The sequence below is a fragment of the Acipenser ruthenus genome, chromosome 3 (genome assembly GCF_902713425.1).
Source record: "Acipenser ruthenus chromosome 3, fAciRut3.2 maternal haplotype, whole genome shotgun sequence".
NCBI lineage: Eukaryota > Metazoa > Chordata > Actinopteri > Acipenseriformes > Acipenseridae > Acipenser > Acipenser ruthenus.
In genome coordinates this window covers 41,608,784-41,623,416 of record NC_081191.1, presented here as the reverse complement: position 1 = coordinate 41,623,416, position 14,633 = coordinate 41,608,784, and the positions used below count along the sequence as shown (strand labels likewise).

At 38.3% G+C, this 14,633-nt stretch overlaps 1 protein-coding gene across 5 annotated transcripts in view; it reads right to left on the bottom strand.

Annotated features, from left to right (window-relative positions):
• Nucleotides 1-14,633, bottom strand: part of LOC117394422 (band 4.1-like protein 4B) — a 189,765-nt gene that overhangs the window by 96,888 nt on the left and 78,244 nt on the right. For all 5 annotated transcript variants that reach the window (XM_059012940.1, XM_059012939.1, XM_059012941.1 and 2 more), the window contains exons 8-11: nucleotides 10,302-10,389; nucleotides 8,154-8,242; nucleotides 7,122-7,191; nucleotides 6,853-7,022 (exon numbers count right to left, since the gene is read on the bottom strand). In XM_059012940.1, the coding sequence (XP_058868923.1) occupies nucleotides 6,853-7,022; nucleotides 7,122-7,191; nucleotides 8,154-8,242; nucleotides 10,302-10,389 (417 nt within the window). The remainder of the gene's footprint in view (nucleotides 1-6,852; nucleotides 7,023-7,121; nucleotides 7,192-8,153; nucleotides 8,243-10,301; nucleotides 10,390-14,633) is intronic.

The window sequence follows — 14,633 nt, the reverse complement described above, 5'->3', positions numbered from 1 at the left end:
CGAACATCTGATTTTTGTATCCGAATGCATGTCAAAAAAAAATATTTTTGACTATTCTGATATTTGTCCCAGCACTATAATAGATTATCACTACGTTGCGAATTTTTGTTTAACTAGTGAAATGTGTGCTTTAACAAACAATGGTATACAAACTAGAACTTAAAACACATAGCTCACTAATGTCACGGTTTAATAAAACGAACCCAGCCTCTCGATTTTTTTTTTTTTTTCTTGGTTGATATCCCTTATTCTGTTGTTACGTCTTAGTTAATTTCTTCAAAATTATACAGCATTTAAAAATCCAGTGAAAAGGCTGGGTACGAACTGACATATTTATGAGCAAACCAGTTAGTGCAACATGTTGCATGAATCTTTTAAATCTAGCAGTACCGTGCTGGAACTAGCTATCATTTTCAAAACAGCTCGGCTGTGATTGTAACCTTATAAATTATAATGCAACGATGATCATACAATGCAACGATCATTATTATTATTATTTAATTGCTGTCTTTATAGGTGTGTATGATTTGTTAGTTACCAAAATCTCAGTCAACAACTGAAGACATTTCATACCACTTAATTTGCACTGATGAAACATAACCTGGTACACCATACTGTTGGCATATCAAATGCTTAGATGACAGACATGGTTGCATTCTTGTAGAACTTAAGGTTAAAACTGAATACATTGACAAAAAATTGCATTAGTTCCATTACTTAGTAGAGTACAAGGTGGTTTCAATAAAAAACTTTCTGGATCTTCAGTCTACTTAAAACAGGAGGTAGGTGTTTATTTTTTGAATTTTTATACAGTGCCGTGAAAAAGTATTTGCCCCCTGTCTGATTTTCTGCATTTTTTTGACACTGAATGTTATCAGATCTTGAACCAAAACCTAATATTAGATAAAAGGGACCCTGAGTGACTAAATAACACAAACATTTGATACATATTTCATTTATTTATTAAAAAAAGTTATGCAACACTCAATGTCCCCGTGTGAAAAAGTAAACGCCCCCTTAGACTCAATAACTGGTTACGCCACCTTTAGCAGCAATAACTGCAACCAAACTCTTCCTGTAGTTATTGATTAGTCTCTCACAGCGCCGTGGAGGAATTTTGGCCCACTCCTCCATGCAGAACTGCTTCAACTCAGTGACATTTGTGGGTTTTTGAGCATGGACTGCTCGTTTCAGGTCCTGCCACCACATCTCAATGGGGTTTAGGTCTGGACTTTGACTAGGCCATTCCAAAACTTCAAATTTCTTGTTCTTCAACCATTCGGATGTAGACTTCCTTGTGTGTTTGGATTATTGTCTTGCTGCATGACCCAGCTGCGCTTCAGTTTCAGATCACGGACGGATGGCCTGACATTCTCCTGTAGAATTCTGATACAGAGCATGGTTCCTTCAATGATGGCAAGGCGTCCAGGTCCTAATGCAGCAAAGCATCCCCAAACCATGACACTACCACCACCATGCTTCACCGTTGGTATGAGGTTCTTACTGTGGAATGCAGTGTTTGGTTTTCGCCAGACATAATGAGGCCCATGTCGGACAAAAAGTTCCTGATAGGAAGACTAATAGGCGTCAATAACTTTTTTCCGGAGGTCTTCAGGAATTTCTTTTGTTCGTGGCGTGATGTGCCTCCAGAACCTGCGTGCTGACAACTTCACTCTGAAGATAAAGGGCCAAAGTTAGTCAGATTTATATTGGGCTGGCCCAAATCAGGCCTGGTTGTTAACCAAAGTACTCAGACAGCTGACCCTAATTATCCCTTTAATTGGGTTGAGTTAACTGGGGGGGGGGGGGGGGCGCGCAATAACTTTTTCACACCTGAAGATTGCATGTTTGATTACCTTGCACACCAAACAAATGAAAGAAGCACCGAACTTTGGTGTCATTTTTTCTCTCAGACTCCCTCTATATACTACTACAATCCACAAAAAAATCTGACTAAATACAATGTGAAAAATGTGCAAAAATGCTGAAAATCAGACAGGGGGCAAATTCTTTCACAGCACTGTATCGAATAAACCGCTACTGAATAAGACCATTTTGCTAACTACTTTCCAGGCAGGCAAATTAGTATTATTACATATACGTTGAATATACGGACACCCCGACAAGTCCATATATTCAACGTATACGGACACCCTAAAGGGCCTTATTGCATTTACAATCCAGGTAAAACAGTGGATTTGAAGAAAAAAAAAAATCCATAAATCAGGTTTATCAAAAAATGTAGTTTTTTTTATTAAATATCCTTACGCCAAATAAAGTGGTCACGTGTATAACTTTGAAATACAGAATTAATTCAATTAAAACATGTAAAAGAAAAGTAAATCATTTTTTTGATAGTGTGCACATTGCCATTGAAAAAAATATACTAGAGGGCAGAGTTGAGGCGGCACAGAGTTCTTTTTTTTCTTCCTGTCAGTGCAGACATGCCGAGTAGAACAGACGTGAGGAATAAAAATAAATTCAACGACGTCTCGGATTTCAGTAATTTGTTCAAGATCTGTGTCATGAGAGGGGTGGATAAGGTGCACAAGTGTATTTTTGTGTTTTTCTTTTGCGTTTACAAACCTGTAAAAATACATTATTTGAAATGACAAAGTCGGGGTGAGTGAGCATAAAGACAGCGATTTTTTTTCTTCTGTTTTGCACTCTCCAGTTCATTTAATTGTTCTTCATCCAAATCGGCATGTCTACGTACTACTTTGGGATTTTTTGCAGGTAATTGGTCACTCCGTTTCATAGATCCAGTTGTACATCTGTAAGTAAGTGAGTGAAAGCAAGATGGCTACTGATACTTAGTTTAAATTCTATGAGGCAGTGCAGTGATTTAGAAAATGTGACAAAGCTCCAACTGTCCGTATCCATCCAATATAAGGACAGCTGGAACCTTGCTCGACCAATCACACTGCTTGCTTCTTGTTCCATTACGAGCCCTGGATTATATAATAATATATATATATATATATATATGCGATGCTTCTAATTCTGCAGCCAGCTCCACTGCTAGTGTAAATTGCTTAATGTAGAGATGTGTGAACCGGTTCCTTTGAAATCGGGTACCCGGTTCCTGTTAATTGTATAAGCTTTGTGAAATTAACATGATTCATATACAAGCACACAATGACTTTTGCTGTTGTAATAAAACTGTGCAAATTGGATATTATTGATTATTTTGTTAACTTTAATTATACAGGGCGACTTCATAGATTGCACAATATTGTTGGAGCACCGCAAAAGCTGCATCATTTATGGATCATATCTTATATGTAGTGTCACATACTTTTCCTTTGCAAAACATCTTTTGGAGCGGGCGTTGGAGTGGGAGCGGTGCCAGAGGCTTTTCATGCTCACACTCCACTCCACGCTCCAGCAAAATGGTCCCGCTCCGCTCACATGCTCTGATATACACACAGTTGTAGTCAAAAATTTACCCCAATGGAAATGTATACTTTCTAGAAATTTCTCGAAAACAAAGAATTTTAGGAAAAATCTTTTGTAGCCAAAGTTTTGCTTTTGTGGATGATGAAAAAAAAACTCCAAAAGCTTGGCGGAGGTAAAAGCAAGCAGTAAAACTGTCTCTAAGTACAGGAATTTCATCTCTGCTGAATGAAGGGGCTTGAATGGTGGTCTTGTAAGTGCGTCCAGAACTACACTGAGCCGCCAGCATAGGACAAGGCCCTTTCTAACCTCCGATTACCCTTCAAAAAACTGTCCCAGCAGGAAGTCAATTTAAATATGGCAAGCCGGAATAGCTGCCAGGTAGACCTTAAGTGTGGAGGGAGAGTTCCCTTCATCAAACAGGTCCAGTGAAAATTGCAGTATATCTGCCATGGGGCAAGTCGTGGGGTCCAGTGCACACGACTGACACCACGCCTGGAAGACACCCCATTTGTGTAGGGGTGTAAATCGTTTAGAGTTTAAACACAATTAAACGTTAGTAAAGTGTCAAAAGTTTTTAATTTTGCTTAATCGTTTGTCAAACTTTGTCAAAAATGTGCAGGTCAACTATTAAGAAGCGGGTGTCTGCTAATAAAGGCTACTCAGTTTTTTTTTTTTTTATTATTATTATTATTACTTCCTACCTGTGTCATGTGGCATCATTGTCATTGGATATTCACCTCCCAATGTCCAGCATGCTTTTGGTCACGTGACTAGTCTGCTTCTACTGAACCTTGATCTAGCTTGGAGGAGGTGGGGCCCAGACATGCAAGCGAAATGTTAGGAAATGCAATAAAATTCAGGCTGAAAACATAACATGGTTGAATATTGAGACGATCGCAAATGGCATGCAACCAATTTAAATTGTGGAGGATACTGGATTCAACTTTAATGTCTTTTGTTGAGCCTGATTTCAGAAAACTGTGTTAATACCTTTTTTATACTGCTGCCAGTCAGATAAGTAGAAACTATTGCTATTAGTAAATTATTTATTTATTAATTTTTTTGCAACAGAATATTGATTCTTTGAATTAACGTGATACTGCAAGTCAGTCTAGTGTGAACATAACTAGTTCTTGTCTCATACAGCAAGTAGGATAGATTAGCGATTTGGATTTTAGCACTGTTTGAATAATTAGACAGCATAACATTTCTGTAATATTGCAATTAATGCTCGCCCTCTTATCAAAACAGAACATTATCGTACCGCCGATGCTATTATTATTTCATGTGTGTAATAAAGCCCATAAATCCAGCGAAGTATGATAATAATATACACACACACACACACACATATAAAAAATAGTATTTACAATTAAAGGAGACTATAACTAGGCTTGCTACTTTTCAATTTTAAAATCGATAAAACTTGTTAAGTGTCGAATTCCCCCAAAATATGAGTTTGACTGAAATAAATTTATATAGGATAAACGTCTAAAACCAAATCGCTATTTTTTTTTATTTTATTACCAAAAGTAATAATTTAGAAATCATCTCTAGTTTGTGTAGTTTTTATGCTTGCCGTCTGTCCCCACTCCATTCCACTCTGAATGGCTAGGGGCCGCTGTCAGTCATCTCAGTGGTCCCTTAGTAGGCTACTGTAGTTTCACGGTCAGTCATTTCATCCTGTTCTGACAGATCTCGTTGACTGAATCAGTGCTAGAATGCTCTCATTTCATTTAAATGACTGTCAAATCACCAGGACCTACACCCTGTGCACTTTCTTTTGCCAGCTACAGCATCTGTCTTTCCAAGCGTCTACTTTGAAATGAGCGGGTTAAGGTGTAGGTAAGCTTTTGCTATTATAGGTATATACGGTGACAGTTACTAGTTTGATTTGAAAATGGGGCGCAAGAGGAAAACACGTAATGAGTATTGTGCACAATACCCTGATCGACGGCTGAAGTCTAAGTGGGCCCATCTGCCTTGCCTTCCAGTCCAGCTGTGCTGAAGCAGGAGAGGGGTGGAGCGCAGTCACAGAAGAATATGTGCAAGTTAGTTGTGTTCAACTATCTAATGTTTTGTTCTCTGCATATTATTTGTACTCGTAAAATGTATGCTATAAAAGTCTGTCCAATACACTTTTATGCTGTTCTATGGTTTATTTGGAGACAATTGTTTAATTTGTGTAGGATCTTTATCTTTACAAGGTATAGCTCCGCTGTGAGCGAACGTTATTTCAATTAGAATGTTGGTAACCAAGGTTTTGTTGCATGTTCAATATGATAAAGGGGTTGCGCTAAATGAGATGTTTCTCAATGGCATAAAAGGTCTGTTTTTTTAAAGCATAAAGGTCGAGTTAACCCATTTTCTGCTTGAATTGGAAAATAAATAAAAATCGAAAACTAGCAAGCCTAAACATAACCATTACTCAATGAATGCTTTGTTATATTTAGACAATTAAGTTATTAATAAAAGAGAACACTTTTTTTTTTAAACAACAATGAAAAACATCAGTAAATGATACCCTTGTAAAAGAAACTGATAAGAAAATATAGTATAATTAGAAATGCATTAAAGTGAGTAATAAACTGACTCCATTATTATTTAGCAGTTGGTTTAAACAATTTAACAGCAAATGCGGGAGATTTTCTGTGTAAGTCTGTGTAAATAAATATAAAACTACAAAGGGGCAACAGTATTAATCCAGAAATAGGACAACAGGTATTTTTATGTTGTGTTGTTTTTTTGATAATAATAATAATAATAATAATAATAATAATAATAATAATAATAATAATAATAATAATAATAATAATAATACGACGACAATACAATACAAATTTCACTTATATAGCGCTCTTCATGCAAGAATTCCAGGGCGCTTTACAAAATAAATATAAAAAAGCCTATATCTAATATCCACCTACATATAAACAGATCCAAACAAATATGTTTTCAAACAGGATTTAAAAGATTCAATTGTGCTAGTATACCTCAAAGCTAAATGCCCTGGCTCTGACAGAGTTCAAGTGAATTTAAGGGACTATCAGAAGATTAACATTTTCCGATCTCAGGGAACGACCAGGGAAATATGGGGCACATCTTGAAGATAAGATGGTCCAAGACCATGTAAGGATTTATAGGTAATAAGAAAACAAATGATAATAATAATAATAATAATAATAATAATAATAATAATAATAATAATAATAATAATAATAATAATAATAATAGCAGAATTAGTAATAAAACAAACTTGAATATGTAATTGTATCAATTAAATATGCGAAACCAAGATTAACTAAGATTACAATTTGTAATCGCGAGATTAAATCGCAATTAATCTTTGTAAATCGCTTGACAGCCCTAATATATATACTCTTTTTTTTCGGCCTTGGTAACTTCCAACACACAAGATGCGATATGAACAAAGTAAAAGGCACGTCTCGGTACCTGAATCTGAACCGGGAGCCGAGGCGCACAAAGTCGTTTTTGCCCGCCCTGCCATGCGTCGGCTGCCTCAACCGGAAGAAAGCATGGTGCTCCACCGCACACTTCCACAAGTGCTTACATGACTTGGCATTATCCAACCGAAAAACAAACGTGTGCTCCTGTTCACGGCCCTTTCCAAAACAAGAGAGAAACATATCACGTTTCAGAAACAGAAACGCTCAGCAGCACAACATTACCCCCCCCCCCCCCCCCCCCTGTATTACACTAACCTGTTCATCATCTTCCACTACAACAAGAGTCAGCTTCCTCTTTCTAAAATCCATCCTGGTAATTTTTGGCCTACAATAACAACAAAAAACATTTGAAAAAGAAGAATTTAAAAAGAAAAAATATATATAATATAGTTAAATTGTTTCAGGACCACCTAGGAGCCTGCTGATATCTCTGGATTGAATTCCCATGGCATTGTATAGATCTTAGAAAGGTTTAGGATTCAAAAAAAATTATAATAAAATACAATGGGATGGTTGTTTTAGTATTAAATTGTATAGGACAAAATAAAATAAATAAATAAATAAATAAATAAAGGCCATTAAAACTTCCTAATACCCACTGCGTGTAGAGTCAACATGATCAAAGCGTCTGCTAAAAGCACATTTTAAAAGCACAGTCTATAACCTGTTAAATCATGTTGCTCCTCATATAGTGATTTTTTTTTTCTATACAGTCAACTAACCATATTTGTCCGGCCCCATACAGTCCTGTACAGACATTTTGTCACTGGACAAATCTCAGTAAAATGGCTCCTTCCATAGTAAATGTACAGAGGCAATGTGCCCACAGTGGGGAAAGCAGGCCTAGAACCACTAGAATCTGAAGATAGAATGCATGCTATTATATTCTGTCATACTATGATTGTATCAGGCACTTATCAATTTTAAAACAAAGTCTGAGCTTTTCATCGCTTATCAAATAATCACAAAGGTATAAAATACAAAAAAAGGACCATTAACTTACTAAGGACTAGATTCTCCAAGCTTCTGCTCCAGTGCAGTGTTTTCAAAATCAGATTTATTTTTTTACCAGCATGGGAAAGCCATCCAGCTCAACTATACTGAAAGCATTGTAACTTTTTTTTCTTGACATACAATAATCCCTATTCCACAGCAATATGACAAATATAGTGAGTGTACATATTTTACAAACATTTATTATTATTAACTAATAATTATATGATCACTACTAAGAATAAGAATACTGTTCTACCACAACCACTACTAATATTATTAAGTCACATTCACCAGAAGAACAAGCCTATTTTGTTGGGCCCTTCAAAGACCAATATCCCTGTTGGCGTGAGTCCCAGTGCATAGTCACAGCCGTCTCGGCCCTAGGAAACAGAGAGAGAGAAAGATATTATTCTCAAGCAGAATACTGTATGAAGCTGTCAAACACACTTTCACAAAAATGTATACTTTATACGCTATGAGTCTGTCTGTTCTTACTCATAATATATTTCTGCTTCTGTAGCTGTGGACATTTGGTATGTTTAATAAGGTCATCAGAATACTCATTTGTGGAATAACTACAGTTCACAAAAGTATGTTCTACCAGTACAGTCTATAGATTTTTTTTTGTAGCAAAAAAATCTATTTTCTTCATCACATTGATTTGTTATTACTTCTTCAAAAGACGACATCATTTCAAACCTGAGCGACAGCATTCACACTTACCATCAATAGATGAATGCTTTTTCAACACGGGTTCAGGCTAACCTCAAATACCCTAGTACACCTGTGCTGTCAATCACGACAGCTGAACACTCGTTACTTAAAACCCAGATGTAACTATCCATGTGTTACCATGGCAACAGGAATAGAATTCAAACACATTTTGTAAAAATCTAATTGGAAGATAATGCAAGCAGGCTCATTGAGAGGGCCACTCTCCAAACATTAACCAATCACTGTTTTAGTGCTGTCTGAGTTCAGGCTGACACACTTCCTTTAGGCAGCATTAGACATTTATGTAATCCAAACCTGGCTGCAATATTAGGAAAAAAAAAAAAATAAGTAAAAGAAAAGAAAAAACCTTCAGGGTATAAAATGAATTCCAACATTTCTCAAATTAGAAATGGCATATTACAGAGTTTATAAGAACTCAGGAACTTAATTACCAGGGTTGGTGTCAATTACTGTTTTTCAATTCCAACTCCCAATTCCAACTGTTATATTTTAGAGACATAATAATTGTTGAGATTGTTCAACTGCTTTCATTCGAAGCCAATTTAACTCACTAACAGTAACATCAATTTAAGTATTTTGTTGCCACTGTGAGAAGCTCATTTATCAGAAAACTGCTAATTGGAATGTTTTCAATGCTGTGTTAGAATTGATTAAAAGGGAACGGGAACTGTGTTGCGATTGGGAATTGATTTTAAAAATGTATTAGAAATGTAATTTTAGGAATTGAAAAACAGGAATTGACCCCAACCCTGTTAAATTACTGTAGTCTTCACATCACCTGGAGGCAAACCACTGAAGGCTTAAATACAACATCTAAGCTTGTTCCCTCCACTATTATCTCATTTTATCTTGGCAAAAGCAGTCCAATATTAGCATGAAGTAAGTAACAGCTACTCTCATATAACAACAATCAAGACCTTTTTACAATTAAAAATCCCACATTGGACATGTATTGCATTTTTTACTGGGGCTATGTTTACAATATAAATAAATAAATAACTGTGGAAGGGTGGAGGGCAATTCACTGAAACACCTCTCAGGCGCACTAATTTATTTTTACCCGCAGAGGGCCCTGTTGTCCGTGGCCTGAATACTGGCAACAGTAAACAGGACCCACGGGTTTACCAATGCTGGTATACAGTCCAGTGCACATACAAGTGCTCAAAAATAATAATGAAAATAAAAGGCAAAAAGAAAAAGGGAAAATAAAACACAGTAATAAAACTACAAAACAAAAGTGCTGCTTACGCAGTGCCCCCACTGCCGCTAAGCCAGTCAGAATGGGCCTCTGACCTACGCTCAGTTAATTCTTATACACTGGGGTGGCCAGAGTTCCCCGTACAACTACCCACGTCCCCTCAGGTACGTAATTATTTCTTTTACTTTTTATTTTCTTTTAAGGCAGGCTATCTTTATGCCGACGTCTTCCGCCAGCGTCACCGGGTATCCCCTCTCCGGCCACCCGAATGCACAGCGCAGTACTTATGGGCCGAGCAATCCCCCAAGGCCCGCCTCTCAGCCACTCAGAGCGAGGGAAAGCCAACACACCATCTTACCCATCTCTCCGTGTCATCGCCATGACTGACAGGCGGATCTTACGAGGCTGCTGCCCTCTTCCTGCAGAACCACGGACACACCAGATCAGCACAGATCTCCTGTTACAATAACCTACATATTTTATAATACACCATATTTTCTACCTACCTTTACCACATGCATATCTACTCCGTACATCTCCAGCCATTTACATTTATTCAGAAAGCTCAGTTCTGCTTGAGCAGGGCTTTTCCCCCTACAAGTGAATGAACAACAGTGTTAGACTGTAGAAAATGCCCCTTGGGAAACCACTGTTTATTGTTCTCACACACAATTAGAGAGATTCACTTAGGCAGTAGCATTATTCTTTTTTACATGAGACACAGACCCATTGCAGGGCTAAAAGCAAAAAAAATGGATGTTAATTATTTGTAGTGTATTTTACAACCTTCAAATCTGAAGCAAGGTATGATGGGACAACATGAAAACAGTTCCTTGTTTGAAAATGCCTGCTACTTACTATTAGTTGAGAGGGGGTATATTGCATGGAAGGCAAGATTAACAAATCTAGTAGCAGCCTTTTTGCCCGATATGGCCAACAAACCGCAAGCAGAATGCAACTGGTCATGCAGTCACATACACAATTTTCTTGTCTTATCTGACATGGGTATCGGAGCTTCGATTGTATTAACCAGCACTGATCTGCAATGTGCAATATCAGCAGGGGCTGGTAAACTTCCGTCCAATGCACTTTTGATCTGCACTAGTGGCGTGAATTTTAACAGCAGAACTGCCATGCAATATTAATAAGAGTACCCCAAAAAACAGCGGTACTGTAGGTGTGTGATATTCACAAGGTTATGCAGCTTCTTCCCTGGACTCCTCAGAGTCCTGACATGACACATGAAGCTTATCGAACATGGGAGCACCTGGAGGACAATGGCCAGCCCTGCAGGTGTCTGCTGTAGCTCACTGGACGCCCGGCTGTTCGGGTCCGCTGTATCATGATAAGGAGAAACAGTTCCTGACTGTTTTGCCTCCCGAACCCGCGGGGGCGCCAGAGCCAATGTGATGCTCCCACCGGAATACCCAGAGAAGACCAGCAACTTTGCACAGCCAGGCGGTGGACCAATGCTCCCCTGGCTGCATGACCCACTCTGCACATCACACAGCCATGCTTTTACTAGGCAAGACACTTTCTGTTTTGTGCTTATGTTGTGTCGCAGTTTGGTATAATAAATGTCACCTCTGTTTCAAGACTGCTTTTTAATATGCTATTGTTGTATAGCTACACCTGATGAAGACACACTATGTGTTGAAACGCAACTCATTCAAATGTTTAAGTAAATCAGTGGTCCTGTCTTTTTCGAGTGTGCGACCAGTCCCATCTCCACAAATATCAACAATTAAGTGAGATATGCATGGTTGGTTTACCATTGCTAATAAAGACAGGCATACTTTAAAATATTTAAGTATATAGAACATGAGCTGCAGTGTCTTTTAGCACATGACATTCTTGGCCAGATTGACTAAGCTTTTGCTCCAGTGCAAAGAGAATGCATCTAAATTATAGTTGGCAGCCACAGTAATGTTACAACAATTTACTGCAGACTTAATTAAATAAATTAGTGTGGTATAATGATCAGTACAAATACACTGACACACAGCGATTGATTCAAATCATTCCCCAGGTTTGAATGACAGCTTGACAGGCATCGTTCCAACAACTTCCTACAGGTGCTACAAGAACTGCTCTACACTGTGCAACTGCTCAGATAAGCCTCCCATCCTATGGTTCATTTCAGATAAGCTCAATAGGTGACAGGTGTGGAGGCTGTAGGGGAGTGCTGTGCATTTCAACACACCAGCCCACTTCTTCCTCTCCAGATGGCCTCTGTAGAGTCTGGAAGATATCAGTGTCCTCCAGCATGCTCAATCCTGAACCAATTGAGAGGAACGGTAGTTCCTTGCGCCAAGTTATCAGCAAGAGATCTGCCAGACTCTCTATACAGTATGGATAGTTTACGTGTTTTCAGGGTATTGGCGCAGCAAAAGTAAATCAGCCAAAAGCACCATCACTTTTAATTTGAAGTTACCAACACTCTTAGGTGAAATGTAGGAAAAAAATCAATACCTGTCATACAGTAAGAGAAATAAGTTGCCAAAGTAAGGTAAAAAAATCATCTTCTGTATTTTTTTGCAGACCCCAGGGAGTTTTATCCATGCATATGTATATTACAGGACATCCGAGTTTAATGACAATTAACTTGTTTTGCCAACATGAAAATATACTAGGGAATGCACTTATTGCGATGTCTATATCATTTATATTAAACGATGTATTTGTTTTAAAATGGAACATGTGCCTGCAAAAAAGAAAATCTTAAAAAAAAAAAAAAAAAAAAAAAAAACACAAGGTCTGGCAGGATTTGAACCCTAACTAGTCATACTTTCACTCCAACTACATAACCGCTATGGTACACAGATTCACAGCTACTAAGAACCAAACAAGCAAGATGGGCCAAATGGCCTCCACTCGTTTGTAAACTTTCTTATGTTCTTATATTAACCCTTTCAACAGACTAGGCTACCATTTACATTTACCCTATCCAAACAGCAATACATTATCTCAATATAGGTTGAACAATTTTGGTATTCCCGTAATGTGTGTGTGTGTGTGTGTGTGTTAAGAGAAAAAAGAAGTGATATCTGATCAAAAACACATTGGAAATGTGAACAAAACGATAAGTTATCAAAATTGCCCAGCCATGAAAAGTGGAGCTATCAAAAACACAAGCCAAGTTTCAAGAAACCAGTGGGACAGCCTTGCCCAGCACAAAGCAGCTAGTCACAACTGTAAAACCGATGGGGGCCAAGGTTGACTCAATTCTTTCTTCTAACTTGCATCAAAAACACAAGTCAAGTTAGTAGAAACAATTGGGGAAACCTTGACCCCCATGTATAACAATTATAGAACTGATTTATAAAATTAACCTTAAATGAATGTTTACCCATTAATTAAATAAACCACCACTTTTTTTTGTATTTATTTTCAAATCAACAAAATGCACAATGTAGCCACAATAGAAAAAGATGACTAAATAATTGACATATTTTGTTATTTAGATCTTCATTAAATGTTCCATAACATTAGGTTAATATCATAACCCTGGTTCCCTGAAATAGGAACGTAACCATTACCTCATGGGTATTAATCCTCTAATACCGTCTAACCTGAACAGATATTCCAAAGATGCACGTAGTGCCAGTGAAGCAGTCGCGCACGCCCCCCGAGGGTATAAAAAGACTGCTGACACTGATATCATTATCATAATTTTTCCTTCAAGATTTGCTGCAATAATGAACGCAGTGACCTTGAAGGTTAATGGTTGCATGTTTATGCTGTAAGGGTCGAGCTTGAGGTCACCTCTAACACTCTTGTTCAAAACAACAGGGTTTTGTGGATCCATGACATTCAGCCAATAGAACCGTGTAAAAGTATGGGGAGTAGCCCACGCTGCTGCATCACTAGATGTCCCTGACAGATGGAACAAAGCCCACAAAGTTGCCATGCCCCTGGTGGAATGGGCAGTGAGCTTTTCTGGAGGGAGCAAGTTGGCTCTCTGATATGCAGTCTTGATTGTGTCTGTGATCCATCTGGATAGCCTCTACATAGACAGGGCTTTGCCATGGGACAGCCCCATAACAGACAAAACTGCTCAGACTGCTTCCAACTCGAAGTTCTATCCAGATAATATGCTAGTGCCCGCACCGGACAAAGCGTATGGAGCTGCCGCTCTCTATCAGACAGGAAAGGAGGCAGATGAAAAGCCTCAAGCTCCACCGTCTGGTTAATGTGGAATGCAGAGATGGTTTTCGGCAAAAAAGCAGGATTGGTGCGAAGTGTAACTTTCGCCCTGGCTTCTGCAAAAATTAAGCAGGCTTTAGCAATTGAAAAAACTTGCATCTCACCCATCCACTTAGCAGATGTGATTGCAAGCAAGAAAGTCACTTTCACTGGTAAATACTTCAGCTCCACTGAATGCAAGGGTTCAAAGGGAGGCTTTGTGAGTGCTTCCAGTTTCATGTTAAGCCTCCAACGAGGTACCACGTCCTTCATTAGGTGGCTGAAGCCGCCGAGCTCCTTTTAAAAATTGCCCCACCAGAAAGCGGAGCTCCTGGGGAGATTGAATCAGTTTTGATAAGACAAGCTGAATAGCTACCAAATAGTCCTTTATCAACAGGTCCTGCAAAAAAAAAATATATAATAATAATAATAATAATAATAATAATAATAATAATTGCAGTACAACTGCCATGGGACAGTCCTTAGGCAAGCACCATGTCTGAAAATGCCCCACTTTAACCCATACAGGGAACGTGTGGATGTTGCTCTGGCATTTTGCAGGGTGTTAATAATCCTGTCGGAAAGCCCCGGAATGCTCAAATGTTTGCCATTCAGGGGCCAGACCCAGAGCCGCAGGCTCGAAGGTTTGGGAT